General features: G+C 52.1%; 1 protein-coding gene and 2 long non-coding RNA genes across 3 annotated transcripts; 2 read left to right on the top strand and 1 right to left on the bottom strand.

Moving 5' to 3' along the window:
- The first annotated feature begins 4,305 nt into the window (after window positions 1-4,305).
- LOC114702183 lies at window positions 4,306-6,314 on the top strand. The gene is made up of 3 exons (XR_003735938.2): window positions 4,306-4,433; window positions 4,945-5,094; window positions 6,189-6,314. It is a non-coding gene; the product is annotated as an uncharacterized LOC114702183 (long non-coding RNA).
- Window positions 6,315-7,507: 1,193 nt separating this feature from the next.
- On the top strand, window positions 7,508-12,263 carry LOC119087010. Its single transcript, XR_005090427.1, has 4 exons — window positions 7,508-7,612; window positions 7,843-7,968; window positions 8,544-10,003; window positions 11,174-12,263. It is a non-coding gene; the product is annotated as an uncharacterized LOC119087010 (long non-coding RNA).
- A 2,069-nt stretch (window positions 12,264-14,332) lies between these two features.
- Window positions 14,333-19,127, bottom strand: Sost (sclerostin). The gene is made up of 2 exons (XM_028882528.2): window positions 18,683-19,127; window positions 14,333-16,106 (listed from the first exon to the last, which is right to left on the bottom strand). The coding sequence occupies exons 1-2, from the start codon at window positions 18,900-18,902 to the stop codon at window positions 15,685-15,687; spliced, it is 642 nt and encodes a 213-aa protein (XP_028738361.1). The 5' UTR covers window positions 18,903-19,127; the 3' UTR covers window positions 14,333-15,684.
- Window positions 19,128-21,940: the final 2,813 nt, after the last annotated feature.

Below are 21,940 nucleotides of genomic sequence, written 5' to 3'. Positions count from 1 at the left end.
TTCCTCACCTTCTCCTGCCACTTCAACTCACGGCTAACCCTCCTTTGTGTGAAGGTTTTCCCACAAGACAAGCTACCTAAAATTCTGGGGCTGTGTCCCCTCCCCTCTTGGGTGTGGAACTCACAGAGATCCACATGCCTCTGGCTCCAGAGTGCTGGGATTAAAGGCGTGTGGCACCACTGCCCAGCGCTATTTTCACTTTCTAAAGAAATTTCTCTCTTCCCTTCCTGATTCCTTACTTTGTCTCTTCTTCAAATTCTTTCTGAAATGGGGCCAAGAATCTGGAAAGACTAGGTAGAGATCTCCACGTCCCAGGCCCCTAGGACACCCAGCTTCTGATCATGCACAGCTCCATCACTGCTGTTAGGTAAGTGGAGCAGGGGACCCCACCTCTTATTCTGTCCAATGTAAACATTAGAAAGCTGGCGATCGTTAGGTATGTCTTCATTCTATAGGCTACTAGGAATCTCAAAAGTGGGGTTGGGGAGATTGCTGCTCATGCATGTGGATCTGAATCTGACCCCCAGCACCCACATCAAAAGCAAGGCATTGTGGGCACACATCTGTAATTCCAGTGCTGGGCAGGTGGAGACAGGAGAGCTCCAGGTTCAGTGAGAGACCCTGCCTTAAAATAAATAAATAAAGTGGAAAGAGATAGGAAAAAAATACCCATTATTGACTGCTGGCTTTCATGAGCATGCACACACATATGCACATGTAACCACACACATGAACATGTGTACTCACACACAGGCAGAGTGGGTGGTAACTCGAGGGCTTTCACAGGACCTTGAGCAGGGCCAGAGTTAGAGAGCAGAGTAAAAGACTGTGTAGCAGGTAGATTAAAGACAGCAGCCACTTCTTAATGGACCCATTGAGTTCATTACATTGAGTGGTCCAATGTCTCAACCATCGAGCCAACATTAAGAATGAGGGCTACCACCCCTGGCCACCTGCAGCAGGCAGGAGATCTGGTCCTGCCCATCACCAGCCACAGTACTAGGAGATGCAGAGCAGTCCCTGCATCTCGCCTGGACAACACAGTAGAGATGGCTCTGGTGGTGTGGGTATGGGTGAGCTGGCCTCAAGGGTGGGGATTCAGTATTGATAGTGTAGCAGAAGCCAGAGACCTTGAAGAAGACCAATGACTCATTGCAATGAACATTTGCAAGTAAAGATGTATGGACTAAAGGTTTGTGGAGGCTCACTAAGGTTTCCTAGTGAGATCCAAGCTTGCTTTACCCAGCAGGGCTGCATTAGAGGATGGCTTGACCATGTGTGTGGTTACCAGGTGATTGGAAGGGTCTACACTTGGCTGTTCAGGGGGATGGTCTTTTGCTCCACCCCTTGGCATTCCTATAAAAAGCTCTTCAGAAGAGACAGAATGGGCTGGTGGATAATGATTCAGGCCTTTCTGAGGCTATTCTGTGTCTCTATCTATTTCTCTCCCCTCTATCCTTCTAATATCTCTTGTCCCTCAGTCCTCGAGCCTCCAGCTGGGCTCCTACAAAGGGTGTACTGTGTGACTCACTGTGGCACACTACAGCTTTCACAATGAGATCTTTTTTTTTAATTTTTATTTTATTTTGTGGGAGAGGTTACAATGGCAGAGGACAGATAAGAAGGGATGGGGAGATGAGTGCTACAAAGAATCAATAAAAAGTTTTTTAAAAGCTGGGTGGTGGTCATGGTGCACACCTTTAATTGCAGCACTTGGAGGGAGAGGCAGGCGGATCTCTGTGAGTTCGAGGCCAGCCTGGTTAACACAGTGAATTCCAGGACAGGCTCCAAAGCTACACAGAGAAACCCTGTCTTGAAAACAAACAAACAAATAAACAAAAGCTAGAATAAAATAATAATTAAAAAAAAGAATGAGGGTTATAAAGATGTTGCAATGTAAAAAAAAATGGTTGTGTCACACTGTGGATATATGGAGCAGTGTACACACACAGGCACACAGACACACAGACACACAGACAGACAGACACACACACACACACACACACACAACCCTGCCCTCACCAAAGGCTGGTAAGAATTACACCTAAATGAAGCAGTACTTGTCCTGTGGGTGGGTTCACTGCTCTGTTTTTAAATAAAACCACAGCACTAGCTATTACCTAAGCGCAGGCTGCTGGGGTGCTGGCCAACACAGGCATAATCCTTGTTACTAAAATAGTTCCAGCTCAGGAGGTAACTGAGCATCCCGTCCAGCAGCCTCCCATCCTGGACAGGAGCCCAGGGTCTGCCACCTTTTCCCCTGATGGCCCAGAAGAGATGGTTTGACTGATTGGGTCACAGAGCTTGAGCTGGTCCCAGGCAGAGACTGGGGACAGATGTGGAAGGTGGCAAGACCCAGCACTGTGGAGCACTGTGGGAGCACTGTGGGAGCACTGTGGGAGCACTGTGGAGCACTGTGGGAGCACTGGGGAGCACTGTGGGAGCACTGTGGAGCACTGTGGGAGCACTGTGGGAGCACTATGGAACACTGTGGGAGCACTGTGGGAGCATTGTGGAGCACTGTGGAGCACTGTGGAGCACTGTGGGAGCACTGTGGGAGCACTGTGGGAGCATTGTGGAGCACTGTGGAACACTGTGGGAGCACTGTGGGAGCACTGTGGAGCACTGTGGGAGCACTGTGGGAGCACTGTGGAGCACTGTGGGAGCACTGTGGGAGCACTGTGGAGCACTGTGGGAGCACTGTGGGAGCACTGTGGGAGCACTGTGGAGCACTGTGGGAGCACTGTGGGAGCACTGTGGAGCACTGTGGGAGCATTGTGGAGCACTGTGGGAGCACTGTGGAGCACTGTGGAGCACTGTGGAGCACTGTGGGAGCACTGTGGAAGCACTGTGGGAGCACTGTGGAGCACTGTGGGCACTGTGGAGCACTGTGGAGCACTGTGGGAGCACTGTGGAGCACTGTGGAGTGGGAGCACTGTGGAGCACTGTGGGAGCACTGTGGGAGCACTGTGGGAGCACTGTGGAGCACTGTGGGAGCACTGGGGAGCACTGTGGAGCACTGGGGAGCACTGTGGGAGCACTGGGGAGCACTGTGGGAGCACTGTGGAGCACTGTGGGAGCACTGGGGAGCACTGTGGGAGCACTGTGGGAGCACTGTGGAGCACTGTGGGAGCACTGGGGAGCACTGTGGGAGCACTGGGGAGCACTGTGGGAGCACTGGGGAGCACTGTGGGAGCACTGTGGAGCACTGTGGGAGCAGCGTGATGTGGCCCCTGTCTCCGTTCATCGGCCATCATTGAAAAGCAGCCTTGGGGCTGCCTGTCCCACCCCATTCACCCCCACCTCCCTAGACAACGGGGCCCCTATTGTGCTCCCTACTGCAGCTCCTTGGGAGCCCACATGGAGGCCCTCAGCGAAGGACTCCTGCACCCACACTTTGAGCCCCTCCATGGATCTGAGCCCACCTTCCTCCACTTAGCAATCTCCTGGACCTCTTCAGGGCTTCTAGCACTCCCTAGCAGGCAAGGTGCTTTTCTTGGGCCCTCTCGGGTTGCTTCTGTCCAAACCCTTGGCAGGACTCAGGACTCAAACTCCACACGTGTGCCGAGACCTTCTGCCTGGCTCCACTCTTTTACCTTTTATGGACTGTGGGAATTTTTAAATTCCACAATCTGGGCTTTAGAGTCTCCAATAAAAGCAGAATACCACTTATAGAAACGTATAAATAGAACTATTTTGACGGCAACTGTGGCCAATATGGTGTAAAAGTCGGTCATGTTTCTGCCTAGATGAGCCAGAGTTTTTCTTTGTACAAGTAGAGTTTTCCTTTTACAAGAATTAGACAAATGTTGTAAAACAGAAAACACACACACACACACACACACAACGCCGCCACTACCACCACCCAGATTCAGCGCAGTCAGGACCAGTTGATGTGGTAGGCTGCCTCAGAACCCAGCTGGTGTGTGATTAAAAATGCAGCTTTCTGCATTCAACTCCAAAGCTGCTAGTCAGATCCTGGGAAGGAAGGTCCTAGTATCCCTTGTCCAAGACGTTAGAGGCTAGGATAAGGGAGAACCGGCAGACTCGCAGGGAAACTGAAGAGAAAGGAGGAGGTTCCCAAGAGACAGACATGCTTGTACAGAATCCAGACACGGGGGCTGGGTGTGTGCAGAGCCAGGCTGCACAGAGGAGTCATGGGGAACTCAGGGTCCTGGCTAGAGCCCCAGAGAAGTTGGAAGTGCTCAGCTGGTCAGATGAGCAGAAGCAGGGATGGATGGGAGGGGGGTGTAAAATGGTCCCACAGTGACTTCACAGTGTGTGCCTTTATCTCCCTAGACAGCAGGAAGGGGCTGGCGGAAACCTCGAGGGGTTCTACGCATGGTGGAGCTTCGATGAAAAGCCTTCCACGGAAAGGGTGTGTAGAGCACAAAGGAGAAAGAATTCAAAGCCTTCTTCCAGCCGCGCGTGAGGTGAGAGCAGGGGTGGAATGGAGCACATCGAGGAGACTAAGGAGAGGGTTGGTGTGTGTATTCATTTAGTCTCTGTGTATGCATTTGGTGGAGGGTGTACCAGTGTGCATGTTTGCCTGTGTGTGGACACGTGCACCTAGGCATGTACATGTGTGTGTGCATGTGTATGGAGGCCAGAGGTCAACCTCTGCTGTTCCTCAGGAGCCAACCATCTTGTTTCTTGAGACAGCGTCTCTCACTGGGACCTCGAGCTTACTGATAAGGCTGGGCTGTCTGGCCAGGAGCTCCAGGATCCTCTGGTCCCCGCCTCACTGGTGCTGGAATTACATCCAGCTTTTACGTGGATGCTGGGAACTGGACTCAGAGTCTCACACTTTTTCAGCCAGCATCTTCTCAACGGAGCCAGCCATGGCTCTCCACTCTGTGAGCTCATCCTTAAAGGACACCTTGGTGGCTGTGGTAACAGGGTGACCGATGGTCCGCCTGCCAAGACTATGGTGCTGCTTTCTAGGAACTCAGCGGGCAGGGTAGGAACCGGATGGATGAGGACTGGAGGGCACAGCCAGTGAACGGAAGACGGAGTGGAAGCTAACTGGACCGGAAGTGGGATCTTTTCATGATGGGAAGATCAAAGCCTCCTGGAGAGCCCTTGCTACCCCAGGTATGGATGACATTTTAAAGAGTCACCCTGACATCATCATTAAAGGCTGGCGGCCTCGGTCCATCTCTGCGTCTCCTTTCCGAAGAAAAGCATCTGGGCTGGCAGGGAGTGGGAAACCTAGACGATCATCCCTGGTTGAGCACCTGCAAACTATCCAGCCACATTTTTAGAAAACTGTTTCCTTTTAGATTTCACTTGTTCTTACTTAGCCGGATTGACAGGGTGGGGGTGGATAAGTCCCTATGAATAGTGAACGTGAGTGAATGAGGAGACTCATTATCTTAAATGGAGACTGGTTTTTAAGAAAAAGTAAGGGGAAAAAAGTCACTGGGCCAACAGCTTCCCCCACCCCGCCTCCAACCCATAGAGAACGAGGTTCCCCCCTCCCCTCCGCTCCTCCCCGGTAAGTCCTGGCTCCACTGGGCCCCTGCGAGAGGAAGGAAACAGACAGAGGAAGCAAAGCAAGAGATTAGAGAAGCTGACAGATGGAAATAGCCTCTCAGGAGCCATGCTGTCCCAGCCTCGTTCCCCAGGGAGCCTTTTGTACCACGGAATCTGGTTGCCTGAATGAAAAATGATATCATTTATTTCTTTTGTCCAAGTTGGACTGTTTTCTACAGACACAGAAATAGCCTACCACCGCAGTACCCAACTGTTGGCCAAGCGATAGAGTTATCTGTCATCTGGGCCCTTGATAATGTCCTGGGTAAACAACCACAGGCTTGGTATGTCTGGGGGCGGGCCCTGCTCTCCCCCTCACACACACCACCCATGATGATGTTGCAAAGGAGCTTGAATGAGAGAAACTCTTCAGAGAGGCTGACCAGAGTTCATGCTGCCAACCTGGGAAGGAGGATCACTTTGCAGATCCCGCCAGCCACACCTGTATTCATTCAGCAAGCGCTTGCAGACTCCGACTCTAGATAAACTCAGGGCAAAAGTCCTGTGTACACAAATGTGCAGAGATGGGGCCCCCCCTCCAGAGTTCACCTCCGTGTGTGTGTGTGTGTGTGTGTGTGTGTGTGTGTGTGTGTGTGTTGACCAGAAGTCAATATCAGATGTCTTCCTCAGTTATTCAACATCTTTTTTTTTAGACAGAATTTCTCGTGGAACCTGAAATTCGCTGACTGGATGGATGGCCTGCAAACTCCACCTGTCTCCACCCCTGACTCCCAGCGCTACAGTTACAGAGCTGTTTCCCGTGCCTTGTTTTGACATAGGTACTGGCTACCTAAACTCTAGGTTCAGAGTTAATCTTTTAGATAACAGGAAGCTGTAGTGGACTTTGAACAAAGAAGGGAGGTGGTTTTTGTATTAGAACTGTCTCGGTCTATTCTTATAATAAAAATACCCGAAGCTAATTAATTTATAGAGAAGTGTGGTTTTGCTCACAACTCCAGAAGTCTAAGAATAAGGTGGCAGTATTTGTGAGGTCTCTGGAGGAGCTTCATGCTGGGTTACACGTGGTGAAGGTCATTACCTGCCAAGCATACACCATAACAAAGCCACTTTCTCAACAGACCACTAATCCGTTCATGAAGACTCTGTTCTCAGGATACAATGGTCCCTTAAAAGTCCCAACTTTCTGGATGTCACAATGGAGATTGGACCTCAGTATAAGTTCTAGCAGGGACATCAAAACCATAGAAAACATTCCTGGGGTCCTGAAGAAACCCTGCCTTATATAATTTTAAAAACTGTCTTTCTTTATTTATTGGGGGAGGTGCACACACGCCATAACCAAGTGTGGAAGTCAGAGGACACCTTGCGGCAATCTCTTCCCTCTCTACACCATGTGGATGCAGGGATCAAACTTAGGTGGCCATGGTGGCAAGTGTCTTTACCCACGGAGCCCTCCGCTCTCCATTCTATGAGGAGACAAATGCAGATGTCTTTCTAATAGATTGTGCTGGAGAGAACATTAGAAAGAATCAAAATACCCACTAGTGGAAAATAGATGAACGGATAGTGGTGTCTTTACAAAATGGAACACTGTCCAGAAGTTCTAAATGACCCACCTTGAGGCTGGAGAGATAATAGCTCAACAGTTAAGAGCACTTGGTGCTCTTGCAGAGAACCTGGGTTTTGTCCATGGAGGCCAGAAGAGGGTGTTGGATCCCCTGGAAGCAGAGTTACAGTTGTGAGCTGTCAGGTGGATCCCCTAGAAGCAGAGTTACAGTTGTGAGCTGTCAGGTGGATCCCTGGAAGCAGAGTTACAGTTGTGAGCTGTCAGGTAGGTGCTGGGAAGCAAATCAAGGTTCGCTACAAGGACAGCTAGAATTCCTAACCACTGAGCCATCTCTCCAGCCCAGCTTTTTTTCTTTTCACATTATTTTTTACTTATTCTTCGATAATTTCATACAGGTATATGATGTATTTTGATCATACCCCCCTATTTCCCTCCTCCAGAGAAAAACAATGCCAGCAGAAAAGGGGGCTTTGGGGGAGACTCAGTCAGCCCCTCTCCCTCCCCCTGGCTCATCTAGATGCAGCTGGACCATGCACACAGGGATTAAAGGTATGTACCACCATGCTAGGCTCTAGACGCCTTAATGCACGGATCTCCTTCTGACCACTGAATTCATCTTCCCCCGACCCCCCCGCCTTTTTTTTGAGAAAGGATTTCACTGCATAGCCCTCAATATCCTCAAACTCCCTGTTTCAGGGTGTCTTTGAACCCACAGAGGTCCTCTTGTTTCTGCCTCCTGAGAGCATCCACACCCAGCTTACATCAATTTTTATGAACAGGTTGGAGCCACAGAGGGAAAGAACGGCCAAGGTGGCACACTTGACCCGCAGGGCTTTGCTGCCATCCCAGCCTAGAGTTTGGAGTCACGTGGCAGAGGGAAACGGAAGGCTGTCCTGCGGCCACAGGTGACTTTCTGAAGAGATGTGCACTCTAGAAGGAATTCAAGGGAGGGCATGTCCCTGTGACAATAGTCTGCCCAATGCTAACAGCCTTCGTCAGAGAAGCCAGACAAAAGACCTAAGAAGAATGTGTGCAGCAGCAGTATAACCAATGGTGTGCTCCTTGTGCCTCTCTGGGGTCAGTTCATAGGGCAAGGGGAGCATGTAACAACACAAACACACACAACTTTAATTACTGCACACAGGCACACACACACACACACACACACACACACACACACACACACGCTCTAACTGTACTGACTTCCAGATTTTTGGGGGAGTGGGGTTATGTAGGAGCATTGGTATGGAGACATGAGTATGGACACCCAAAGGAATCCATGGTGTCCTTTTTCCAGACTGGACATTCCTGCGGTGCTTTTCATTGACAGGTCCCCCTGGCACACGCACCCCAGGCCCTCATGTGTATGTTTAGGCCTTACATGCCACCTCCTCAGGGAGGCCCAAGCCTGGCCACTTTCAGGGCTCTCTATCTGTCACTAGCTAATTTTATTTTTCTCTGTACAACTTTTCATTTCCAGACATTGTGCAATGTATGTGCTATCCATCTGGGCACGGCTGTTTTCCATCGACAGTAACACAATGCAGACTGGCTGTGTCTCAACGACAGTAACAACCAAGTTTATTTTGTCTCTGAGTTCTGGAGGTGCAAAGTGGTGAGTGATCTGGTGATAGCCTTCTTGCTAGCGCATTCCCAAGGAGCAGATCATGTGACATGAGGCAGCAAAAGGTGTATGTGTCTCTTCCGGGCCCTCTCTCTCCTTAGGTAGCCTTCAGGATTCAACCATGGAGCTCTGCAGAAGACCGTCTCTAGTCCCAGTCCCTTCCCCAAAGGTGCTGCTCAAAATGCTATTGCTGGATGAAGTTTTCATCTTCTCAGTACTTACAATGAGAATTCAGTCTCTCGCCTGAACCCTGAGAGGCTGTGACGGTCACTATTCCTCATCAACTTGACACAGTGTAGAATCACCTGGGAAGGGAGTCTCCACGGTGAATTGTTTAGATCAGGTTGGTTTGTGGGCATGTCTGTGGGAAAATGTCTTGAATGTGAAGACTCAACCTAGAAGGAAACAGTACCATTCGCCTGGGCTGGGTCCTGGATTGTATAAAAGAGCAAGTGAGCTAAGTATTAGGTACGCATCCGTTCTTTCTTCTTGACTGCGGACATAACCAGCTCCTTCGAGTTCTCGCTGCCTTGATGGTCCTATAGAACTATGAACTGGAATTGTAATCCTTATACATTCTCTCTCTCCTAAAGGAGCCCTTGTCGGGGTGCTTTATCACACCTGGAACAGAACTGGAAGAGGAGTGTGTCGGGATCCAAACCATGCCTTGTTCACACCCCACCTCTGCCAGTACTGGGGCGGGAGTCGCATGAGGTGCCATGACCAACAGAGTCTTGGTGTTGCTGCTGTCTGGCATGCAGCTGGCACTCAGTTAGCGGTTGCAGGACGCACTCGTTTCTGTCTGTCCTTTGGTCTCTGCCTCACTCTTCTTTCTCTGACTCCTCCCCTGTAGGAGAGACCAGCCCTACGGCTTCGTCAGGCAGCGGAGGTTGGTGGTCTGGGTCCTGCACCTTCCTCCTCCTTTTCAGACCCTTCTTATGGGCATCTATAGCTGCAGCTGTCCACTGCCAGCTCCGCCTACTTGGACAAGAACCAAGCTCAGGCTCCCCAGATGACTGTCGGGAAATGGGGAATCACGTGAGCACACAGGTCAAGTCTCGGCCTCCAGAGCAGCCCTGTTGCCAGACACGCGGGGAATGTGATGTCATTCAAGATTCCTTTAGTACTCACAGCCCAGCTTCTTGCCTTTCCCCAGGGAGCCAATGTCCTAATTGTGGGGATTCATTCATTGCTTCCCCCCTTCCAGGCATGACTGACAGTATCTGACTCCACTCCCACCTGCTCCTCTTCCTGACTTCTGTTTCCTTGTGCAACGAACCTGGTAAAGAGCCTGATGCATGCCAAACCCCATGCAGGTAACTGTTGGATGCCAGGTTCCCATGCATGCAGCGCCCCACCCATCCTGCCTGTGTTCATCTGCCTTAGTTCCTTCCTGGGCCTCTCTGTTTCACCGTATCCCAAGCCTTGAAGACCAAGTTTTCACTTCTTGTACTCTTCCTGGCGGATGGGGATCTTCCATCCCTCACAGCATCACAGCTTGCTCTCACTTCCCTCTTGACTCTCAGCAGGTCCAGGAATTGATGAGTGTAGGGGCTAGGACTTGTCCTCAGAGACCTGATTAAAGTAGAGTCCCAGGGGCTGGGGAGATAAAGCAGTCAGTAAGTGCTTGCCTTACAAGCACTAGGACCTGGGTTCAAACCCCAGAACCCACATTAAAAACGAAACAAAATCATTCATGGTCATGTACTGTTGCAACCCTAGCACTAGAAAGGCAGAGATTTGAAGATCCCTGGGACTCCGTGGCCGGCCAGCCTGGTCCATGTGGCAATCTCCAGGCCAATGAGAGGTCTCCATCTCAAGGGGAGGGGGGGCGTGGTGGCAACAGCCAAGAAAACACTGTGCTAAGGTTGTCCTTTGGCTTCTGCATGCATGTGCACATACCTGCATGCACACCTGTACACAAAGAGTGCTGCTCTGTGCGGACATCCTCTTCTGCCCTAAGTCACACATTCCTGGCTCCTTCCATCATCGCGCACACACCCAGCCCTTCCATCTGACCAGTCCGCAGCAGCAAATGTGCAACCACAGCACATTAGGTGTCTCCCATATACCTGGTTCTGGGGGTGTCCAAATGAGCAAGAGCAGAGAGAGTCCCTGCTCTCGCGGGTATTATAGTCTAGAGTGAATGGCCGAGAGATAAAAATGAAAATGTGATGAATCACCTGCTGAGACAAACGCTCCAAGGAAAGGGCGATTTATTTCATTTCTTTGTTGTTTTGAGCCAGAGTCTCTCTACAGAGCCTTGGCTGTCCTGGGACTTACTTATGTAACCAGGCTGGCCTTGAACTCACAGAGATCCGCCTGCCTCTGCCTCCCCTCCCGAGTGCTGGGATTAAAGGCGTGCTCCGCCACATCGGGCAAAAAGCAGTGTTCTTTGTGAAAGATAGATGAAGGGCTTTGGACTGGTCTGACTGCTGAGGGGAGACACTTGTCTTACGCTGAAGGATGGACATGTTTACCTGCAGGGAGGGAGCTCCCTCTACCCTAGAAAGAGGAGCAAGCATCTGGAAATGGACACCTGGACCTCAGCCCCTTCAAAGCAGGGAACACATATCTACTACCCCAAACTGCGACTTTTTAAAGAGTGAAAACTGGAGCTGTTAATAATTATACTGTGCCACCAGCAGTCACGGGGAACCACCCTGCCTTGCCCTGGTGCCCTGCCACCAGGCACATCGTGGCTGTACTGACTAAAAGGAACTCCTCTCTGCCTCTTTAGTCACAGACAGACCCTGAGCGGTGGGTTAGAGAGATGGCTCAGTGGTTAGGAGCACAGGCCTGCTGCTCTTCCAGTTCGATCCCCAGCACCCACAGGGTGGCTCACAACTGTCTGCAACTCCAGTTCTGAGGAGTCTGATACTCTCTTCTGAACTCCTTGGGTGCCAACCATGTAAATGGTACACAGATATGCATTCGAGCAACAACACTCATACACACAATTAAAAACAAAACAGGAACATCTCCAGTGCCTGTGGAATCTTCCCAAGACCTAAGAGCTCATGTGCCCCCAGATAGGGAAACCAGGGTGCATTCCAAGAACGGGGCAGGCTCCAGTGCTATCATCTTCAGTGATCAGGAGACAGGATGTCAGGGAACCTGTGGAAGGGGGCCTGAGTGGCTTCCAGCACCAGCTTTCAGGGTCTGTGGCTCTGGGCCTGGTGCACACACAGGTGGACTCCCCAGGCTCTCCATCTTCCCTGCAACCAAGTCCTGCCTGCTTCAAGGAAAGTGGGGAACTTGGGGATCTTGTGGTTCCTTTGAGTTTCTTATCTCCTTTGTGATGAGGCATGGTTTGTTCTTAGGGTGTAAGTAGAGCCTCTTGGAGTGAGAAATGAGTGGTGTGTGTGACTCCTTCTGTCCCTCGGTCTGTTGGACTCTCAGACTATTAATACAGCCACGTGTCTGGCTGCACCCCAAGCACACGTGCTCCCCACAATAAAATGTCACCCCTCCCAGCTCAGCCTGTTGTTTGTTCTTTCTGATTGGCGCCAGCCTCATAGACCCCATGGAGGTAGAATATAACTTGCCATAAATAAACTCTAACCTGACCTACAATTTAGCCCTTGGGTTGTTTTGGTTCTCTCTCTCTCTCTCTCTCTTCTCTCTCTCTCCCAGTGGTAATGGGATCGTAGCCCAAGATGGTCTCTCCTACATCTCCAGTCCCAGAAAGCAAATTCTAGGTGTGCTCAGGTTTGGGCATTACTTGGACTCTCTGGTCTCCCACACCCCTGGCATGTGCTGGGAACACAAGGGCATTCTGAAGGATGGTGGATGAGCTCCCATGCACCCACAGGAGTGCCTCAGTGCCTTTGTGTGAGTGGGGTCTTTGCTCAGAGGGTCTAGGACCCCTTCTCCTTCAGACATATCTCTAGCAGCTCCCTCTTCTCTGTCCCTTCCCTAACCACTGTCCCCTGGGGTCACCATAAAGCTAATCGTTCCCGCCTGGCTCTGAATCACAGTAGTCCAGGCTGATTCTTCCCGGTGTGCCCACTGGACTCTGAGTAGCTGAGTGCGTGCCAGTACCAGGGACTGAGCTCCAGCTGGTTGTGGGGAAAGCATTTTAATCCTGGGCACCCCAATCTACTCAGACTCAAGCACAAGCCTGCCTCCTGAGTCCCTGTTCTCACTCCCTGTACCACACCATCTTGGGGGTGGGTCTGGCCAAGGTCTCCATTGCCTCCTTGCTCTGGGATATTCATCAGGATGCCAGGATTCTCTGAAAGATTCTTCAGGGGGTCTGGAACCACAGGGAGTCTGGTGACACTCAGTGATACTTATCAAAGACTTGGTGATAATTCATTTTGGGGGATTTATTGGGAGTTAAAACAAAAAAACCAGTAGGGGCCGGAGATAGAAATCAGTGGTAGAGAGTTTGCCTGGCATGTACAAAGTCCCGGGTTCAATTCCCAGGATGTGCGCACACAAATCAGGGATGGACACCAACTTTAGGGATAGTATTCCCCTGAGACAAAGATGCACTTGACTTGATTTAAAGGGTTGCCGTTTCAAATCCTTTTTTAGAAAAATCAGGTTGTGGGTAGCAGGGGAGATGGAGACAGGGCCTCATCTAGCCCTGGTTGACCTTGAACTTCCAATTCTCTTGTTTCACCCCCCCCTCCCCATCTCCCAGGTGCCAGGCTTATGGTCCCACCAGTCCCCTTTCTTCTTATTGCAACCAAAAAGTAGCTGCTGAGTCCCAGCATGCAACACTAGCAGGCATTTCCAGGAGACCCCGATGTTGAGAGAAGAGCCAGGCATCCCTCGGCCTTGGAAGAGCTCACACTTTAACTGGGGAGGTGTAAAAATCACATTTAGAAAAAGCTCGGTCCAGTTCCCCGCGCACTGGTCCTCAGTTGTACTGGGATTTGCATCTGTCCCAGCATCAAGCAGGGCTTGGCCAGACTAGAAATGAGTGCACAATGGGAGAGCTGGAATTGGTATGTCTTATGGTGTGGGCATCACGAGAGAGAGGGTGCATCCGACACTGGGACATTTCTGGACGCTTCGGGAGCAAGTGAAAGGTTCCATGAACCCTAAAGAAAGGGAGGAACTCAGGGGGTGGTGACAAAGGTAGCCGGCAAACTAAAGAGGCAGGGATCAGCAGTGATCAGCAGTGATCAGCAGTGATCAGCAGTGATCAGCAGGGATCAGCAGTGATCAGCAGGAATCAGCAGTGATCAGCAGGAATCAACAGCGCCCTGTGGAGTTGGAAAGAGGGCTTGGGAGAGTGGGAGATGAGGATTAAGGTGAACAAAGTCTTGATGCAAGAATGATCTGGGGCAAGGGGAATGATTCGGTGAAGCCGGCACTTTGGGGAGACAGTTTGGAGGGCAGTCTGCTAAGAGGAGGCTGGCCCAGCAGGGGAATGAGGGCTAGGTTTGGAAAGGAGGAAATGAACATGACTTTTCAAAGCTAGCACATAATTGCCACAAGGGCTACCAGAGAGTCGTCACAGGTGTCTTCAAGGTTTGGGTCTTGTGACCAAGGGAAGGGTGTGAGATGACATTGTGTGTGGTTGACCAGAGAGAGAGAGAGAGAGAGAGAGAGAGAGGGAGAGAGAGAGAGAGAGAGAGAGAGAGAGAGAGAGAGAGAGAGAGAGAGAGAGAGAGACCACATCCTCCTGGTCATAATTCATTGTCTTTATTAACAATGCCTCCGGTCGCCAAAAAAACACACTTGTGTTTCACAAAGCGCTATTAACACTGTCATTCTCTACAAGGAAAACGTTGACATAAATAACTTAAATGAGAAAATAAATATGTCACTGAACTCTTTAAAAACCACGACTTCCATTCTTGTGGATGAGTCCCACATGGAGAGTTTGCCAAACCCACCAGGCTAGCCCCAGGGGCTTCCCTCCTCCAACGTGGTTACAAACATTCTTTTCTCCCCCCCCCTCCCTTTTTAACAATTAAAACCTACACAGAAAGTAAGAGGTGTCTGGAAATGATTTACAAAAAGATTTGTGGGTGGCGGCTGTGGCGCCTCACGGCTTCTCAGCATATGTACAGCACTTGTTCCCCTCCCCCCCAACCCACACACTATTTTTCATGTAAGATATGCCATCACGAAGGAGAGCACGAAGAAGCTGTTTTCCTAGACAGAAATGTGTCCGTGGGTGGCAGGCGGGAGGAGCTGTCCTGGAAGAGACATCTTTGGTTGGAAGTGGCTGGCAAGCCCGGGTTCCCCCCAAGGACCTTCATCTGTGTGTAGAAAACCCCTTTAAAATGTGTCAAGGCAGTAGGGTCAGGAAACCGAGCTTTGGGGAACAGGGTTGCGATTTCTGTCCCTTCCACCATCTCTGGGACCCCAATCCCAGTTGAAGGCAAATTTGAGATGAAGGAGTGGGGGTAGCCAAACATCTGGGGAGGCCAGGCCGGGAATCAACAGCCCCTTCTAGGAAGTTACCAACCAGAAATCTCTTTCCCTCTCTCTCTCCCTTGCTCGCTCCCTGTCCCGTCCATCTGCCCATGTCCTTGGAATCTCAGCAGAGTCCTTGGAGAGTCTTACTCTCACCCTGACCCATATTTTACAAAGGAGACACTGAGGTACCAAAAAGAGAACCATGTAGCTCAACCTCACACTCAGTGGCCAAGCCAGGGCCAAAACCCCTATCTAGTCCCGTGTTCTTGCACACAGCGGGGTGGGGGTGGGGGAATCTTACTGTACTTCCGTAACCGGGTTCTTTCACACTCCCCTCCCTTTATGGTGAAAATGCTACCTTGTCCCGTAGAGGGTCCTCCACCTCTCCCCCCCCAGCCCCTCCCCCAGGGTTGGGCAGAGTGGCTCAGTGTCTATGACTCAGCTCCCTCTCCTGGCCTGCGGGAACCCCCGCAGCAGGCAGGAGGGCGAGGGGACTCTACGGGTTGGGGACTCCGCGCATGGCCTGGAAGGTTTGGTGCCCCTGGCTTGGGCTGCAGGCTTTACAATGAAAACGAGTCGGATCGCTCGGGGGCTGCGTGGGCGCGGGAGCGCTCTAGTAGGCGTTCTCCAGCTCCGCCTGGTTGGCTTTGGCGCCCCGGGCGCGGGGCCGTGGCTTGCGACCCTTGTGCGGTCGCGCGGTCTCGGGCCCGAAGTCCTTGAGCTCCGACTGGTTGTGGAAGCGTGTGAGGCGCTTGCATTTGCAGGAGGCCACCAGACGCACCTTGCGCGCGCGCGGCGCCGCGCCCCCGGGACACAGCAGCTGCACCCGCTGAGCGCGGTAGCGGTCCGGGATGCAGCGGAAGTCGGGTCCGTTCGGGCGCCACCACTTCGCGCGGCCGATGGCGTTGGGCAGCAGGCGCGCGGGGCCACACTGGCCGGAGCACACCAGCTCGGTGACCGGCTTGGCGCTGCGACACGGCCCGTCGGTCACGAAGCGGGTGTAGTGCAGCTCACGGCAGCTGTATTCCGACACGTCTGCGGAGAGAGGGAAGTGTGAGGGTGGCGCCCTAACCCAGGCTGTCCTGCTCCCGCCATTCCTCCCCGCTTTTTCCAAACCTGCCGCTCTTCTGGCGCTTTGGCACCAATGCATGGATTATAGAAAGGAAGCACCAGGTACTTCTGGAGCTTGCGGGGGAGCGGGGAAAGATCTCTCCCTGGCTGCTCTCTGTCCTTAGAACTCAGAGATCAAACACCAACGCTCTATCATGTACTTTCTTTGCGATCTGTGGGCAAGTAACTTGACGTCTCTCTTCCCCACATCTGTAAAATAAGTGGCCCCAAGATTCAATGACCTCATCCACTACGTGCGCATTATACCCGGCACTATGTGGCACCGAGTCAGAGCTGGCAGTTTGTTCTTGTTTGGGGACTGGGTCTTATGTAGCCGGGGCTGGCCTCAAAACCAGCTGTGTAGTTGAGGATGATCTTGAATTTTTGCTCTCCCATCTTCACCTCCCCGGTGGTGGTTTACCGGCGTGGGTCACTCACTCTGTCTGGCTTACGAGGTACTAGGGATCCGGCCCAGGGATCGTGCATACTAACCAAGCTCTCTTCTAATTTAGCTCCTTATCCCCAGCCCTGCCTAGCAGCCACTAGCCACACCTGGCTGGCTCTGGTCCCTTCCAAACTCCTGTACCAGCCACCGGGGCAGGGGAGGGGTCCCAGGAGATGGAGAACCGAGTGGAGGTTAATTGAAGGTAATAAATCAGGACAGCTGCTGTGGAGGAGCGGGTAGAAGGGCAGGTGGCGGGGATAAGAATTCATTAGACTTGAAAGGCACCAAAGGCAGCGTTTCCAACCCCCTCATTATCACAGGTCCAGGCTGAGAAAAGAACTTGCCCCAAAGGCAGGGCTGGGCTGCCTGACACCCCTGCCCAGGACTCCAGCACCTTCTGGCTCCTGCAAGGGTGAAAATGATTTGTCAGAAGATCCCAGGCTGGGGTGGGTGGGGGGTAGAGGGCTGCTCACTCTTTGCTAGCTACTTCCGTAGCAGAGGGGGTCAGAACCCCCAACCCTACAGCTTCTGCTCCCATAAGCATTTGTTTAACACCTGCTGCATGCCAGGCTTTCTTGTTCAGTGGCTCGCGGTAATCCGAGCCTGCGCTCTGGTGAGGGAAGTTGGGTCTGATGTTGCCGGCCTCATGTATCTCATGCACACATCCAGGCTATGTCTCCTGCTTAGCTTAGGTGGATGGGAGCTTTTAAGCTAGCTAATTCATTTGCGAGTTCTGTCCGCCCCGCAAAGTTTCACAGGGTCAGGGCTAATATGACACAAGGATTTAAAAAAAAAAAAAAAAGTTCCAGGACCAAAACCAGAGAGGGGCAGAGGCCAGGATCCACCTCCACCCCAGAGAGCAGGCGCAGCAGGAGGGGTGTGTGTGTGTGTGTGTGTGTGTGTGTGTGTGCCTTGTCACCCTCCTGTGGCTGGATTTTTGGTTTCTGGGCTGATTTGACTTCCTCACCCCTGCAGAGGTGGAGGCGGTCTGTTTGCCCAGGGAAGGAGAAGTTTTGGGGCTTTCCAAGAATAGTGCCCGTAGGTCAGGCACTTCCTCTGCAAAACGTGACTGCCTTGCATGCTCCTTTGGGGTGGCCCTTTCCCCCACATCCCTTACTGGCTGGGAGACAGGAGACACAGAGTGTGGCGGCAGCCTGGGAAGTGAGCTCCTGTGCCACTCAGATGGTGACAAGCAGGCAGCAAGGTCGTCACTCTGGAGCATGTCCCTCCAGCTGCCGCCGCACCCCAGTCATTCCTGCCAGCTGTGCTCCCGACCCCCCAGGCACTTCTCTGCGCAGGCCTGCCTCCACAGGCTCTGTCCCCAGGAATGAGGCGAAGCTGGGGCCAGGGTGCAAGCAGAGGGCAGACGGTGCCACCTGTGCCCAGACGGGGGATGGGTCCACTCAACTGCCACTCAGGTCAGGGGCTAAAACCGTACCCCAAACCCTGCTCTCCGGTGTTATCCCCCTGGGCTCAACAAGGAGACCTGAAGGGGTTCTTCCTGGCTTCAGGCTGCCACTCAGACACCAGTCTAGGTTGCGCACAGCTGGATCAAAGCAGCTTCCAGTCTCAGCTCTTCTTACTCCCTTTATCTCAGGAGCCTGGGTTTCTTTCTCCACCTTCAAGCTAGGGCTTTACCTCCTGGAGCGGCCACGTGGGATACAGTACAGCCACAGCCATCCAGCATCCATCAGGTGCCATTGCTACCAGCCTTACCTTGTCACCTCCCCACTGGTCCAGCTAGATCTGACCCCAGGGTCCTCCTTCTCAAGGAGATTCTTTGAACCATCGTACAAGCCCCGTGCCCACGTTAATGTCAGCTTTGGCTGATCTCAGCCTCCCCGCTGCCTTGGATGCTCAGCCAGCCCCCACCCAAGCCTGTCCTCAGATTCTAATAACCATGCTAGCATTCTTCCAGGCAAGCCTGTCCCTCCCCTGGTGTGGCAGAGGCTAAGTATCTACCCAATCGTCAAGGCCTCCAAAGAGCAGATTCTAGACCTACCCGGGGTTCCTCCCAGGACCCCCATGCTAACAACCTGTCTTCTCCATCCCATACCTTTGGTGTCATAGGGATGGTGGGGAGGTCTTCCTCCGTTCTCGGCCCGGTTCATGGTCTGGTTGTTCTCCAGCTCCTGGGGAGGCTCAGGGTACTCTCTGAGCCCAGGGATGATTTCTGTGGCATCATTCTTGAAGGCTTGCCACCCCTGGCCCTCCGCAGCAGGGAAGGCTGCATGAACAAGCAGACAGACAAGACAGGGCGCTAACGAGAGCTGCATGGTGCCAGACGGAAGGCAGTCCCTAGCACAGGCTCCAGTCCCCAGCCTAGATGCAGTGGCCTTTTTAAAGCCCCCTCTGCCTCATGCCAGCCAATAAGGAGGGGCTGGAACAGGGCTGGTCCCATGTTTCCTCACCCCCCTCTCCAGGGGGAAAGGGGTGTGCTCAGAGTGAGCCCTCCCCAAGACTTCTCGAGCTCAGCAAACTTCCAAATTGCTGCTGGCACTCCCAGGTGACCCAAGGGGGGTGGGGGGCAGAGAGGCAGGGACAGAACTAAGCTCTCTCCCAGCGCCTCCCACGTTCAGACGGCTGTGGTTTTCAGATATCAAAATGAGCTTGGCTTTTAATTGTCTGGCTCCCTGGGCCCCTCAGGCATTCTCAAAACAAACTGTGGGCCAGCTTAACAAAGGAAACATGTGGGGCTCCGGGTTCTACAGAAGGCAGAGTCCAGCTGACCAAATTCCTCCAGCCAAGCTTCTTTGCCACCCCACCAGCTAATGGTCTTAATTAAAGGTGTTTGTTTACACCCCACTCCCACCCAGAAGCAGAAGGTTGCCTTTTTATTTGGGGGGGGGAAATTCTGGGGAATCCAACCTAGGGTCTCAGATTTGCTATGCAAACCCTGTTACAGGAATGCTTTTAAAGAAACCCCATTGGCCTCAAGTCCATATGGCTCAACACTAATGATTCTGAGCAAAAAAGCGTCTTGGCTTTCTCTTCAAAAATGGGGGGTGAGAGTAGTAGAGAGTCCAGAGCCCCCGGTGAGAAGGTGGGGTTCTGGTGACAGGTTGAGGTAAGCAGGTCACCAAGGCTCTTGGAGATGGAGCACAAAGAGGAAGTCTCGTCTACTCTTTGGGACCTGGGATCTGTCACAGGTGATTTTTAGCCAGGGAACTCAATGTGGTTTATAGACTGGTGTGCCAAAGGTAGGAAGGTCAGGTCTGAAGCAGGCAACATGGATTCCCATTTCTTAGCAAAAGCTAAGGTCAGTGCTTTTAGTGCTGGTTTCCCCCATCATTTCTCAGCTTATTACATTTTCTGTGTACATGCGTGAGTGTGAGTGCGTGTGTGTGTGTGTGTGTGTGTGTGTGTGTGTGTGTTATATGTGTGTAAGTATACATGTGTGGGTTCATGCAAAGACCAGAGGAGGTGTGTTCTCCTCTGTCACTCTCCAAGTCATCCCCCGAGACAGGCTCTCTTACTGAGACATGTAGGTTAGGCTGGCTAGCTGACTAGCGAGATCCCATGATCTACCTGCCTCTACCCTCCTACCCCACCCCCGCAATCCTGGGGTTATAAGCACATATGGCCACTTTTTCACATGGGTGCTAGGGATTCGAACTCAGGTCTTCATGCTTGCACAACATGAACTCTTACTCACCAAGTTATCTCTCTAGTCTCTCATTATATTTTCATAAACAGCTCCGAGTCCTAGAGGAAAGACCCAAGGGACACATGTCACAGATGAGTTTCAGAAAGCCATCTCAGGTCCATCTAGGCCACTGGTTCTCAACCTTCCCAATGCTGTGGCCCTTTAAACCAGTTCCTCACGTTGTGGTCATCCCCAACCATAAAATTATTTTCATTGCTACTTCATAACTGCAATTTTGACACTGTTATGAATCATAATGTAAACAACTGATATTTCCCATGGTCTTAGGGTTGATGAACCCTGTGAAAGGGTCATTCAACAACCCCCATGGGGTCATGACCCACAGGTTGAGAACCGTGGGTCTAGGCACAAAGACATCCAAAGGAGTGGCTGGCTCAGCCAGCTGTGACAGAAAGGGCCATGCCACGGGAGAAGGAGGGGCGTGAGCAGGAGGGTTCACACCTGAGGTGCAAAAAAAGGAGGGCCGGCGGAAGCCTTCACTGAGATGGATTGTTGGAGGATGCCCCAGCCCCAGAGGAAGGCTGGAAGGAAGGCTACGGTCCACCTCGCCGCCACCTTGGTATGTGAACTGTGCGATGCGTCAGTGTCCCCCACCTACACAGCTTCTGCAGGGCTCTGCCACCTGCCTCGACTTGTAAGTGGCCCGTCCATCTGTGGCCAGCCGCCTGTGTGCTCCTTTTCATCTCCATCACCCACACATCAATGCAGCTCCCCTGACAGCTTTACAAGGCAGACAGAAGTCCCCTCAGGAAGGGCCCTCTCTGATACCTGCTTCCTAAGTCAGTTTCCTTCGGGGCAGACAAAAACAGCTGTGGCCATTGTTGGGGGTGATCTATCTCTCACACCAGAGCTGTGGTGTTGTTAGAAGCTGCCCCCTCCTTTTGTCTGTGACCTCCAGTCTCCTTTTTCCCTGCTCTGGAATGTGGACTGTTAACCCTGTCTGGGCCAGAGAGCCAGCCTGTTGCTTCCTCCAGACTTGGGAGAGGGGCAGTTCCTGGGCAGGGGTTCTGTGAGCATGCAGAGTGATTCTCACAGCACCACCTGCTGACGGGAGACAACCACCGGCCACCTTAAACAGAGCGGCAACCTGTCCTCGGAACACTTGCGCCACCTGCTGGACGGACCTAAGAGGAGAAACCCGGTGACCAGAGAGTGGCCGGGCTCGGGATTGAAGCAGTGTTAACAGGAAAAAGGGTGTATACAGAGAAACTGAGCTCCTTAAGGGCATCCCTCTGGATCATCCTCTGCCAACGGGCAGCCCTGTGTGGTGGTATTATGTTCTCCAAAATATTGTGTACTCTAATAAATTTATCTGGGGTCAGAGAACAGACAGCCACTAGATACAAAGGCTAGAAAATGGTGGCACTCACACCTTTAATCCTAGCATTCCAGAGATAGAAATCCCTCTGGATCTCTGTGAGTTCAAGGCCCACATTGGAAATAGCCAAACATGGTGACACACGCCTTTAATCCCAGAAAGCCAGCCTTTAATCCCAGGGAGTGGTGGTAGAAAGCCAAAAGATATATAAGGCGTGAGAACCAGAAACTAGAGGCATTTTGGCTGGTTAAGCATGTGGCTGGTTAAGCTTCAGGCTTTCGAGCAGCAATTCAGCTGAGACCCATTCAGGATGAGGATTCAGAGGCCTC

The sequence above is a fragment of the Peromyscus leucopus genome, chromosome 8b (genome assembly GCF_004664715.2).
Source record: "Peromyscus leucopus breed LL Stock chromosome 8b, UCI_PerLeu_2.1, whole genome shotgun sequence".
NCBI lineage: Eukaryota > Metazoa > Chordata > Mammalia > Rodentia > Cricetidae > Peromyscus > Peromyscus leucopus.
The sequence above is the reverse complement of the archived record's forward strand: the minus strand, read 5'-3'. Positions and strand labels throughout refer to the sequence as shown.

Excerpts from the sequence above, each read along its gene's own strand:
- Sost (XM_028882528.2), bottom strand. The coding sequence starts at position 18,902 with ATGCAGCTCTCGTTAGCGCCCTGTCTTGTCTGTCTGCTTGTTCATGCA. Across the intron at positions 16,107-18,682 it reads CCATCCCTATGACACCAAAG|ACGTGTCGGAATACAGCTGC; the intron begins GTATGGGATGGA and ends CTCTCTCCGCAG.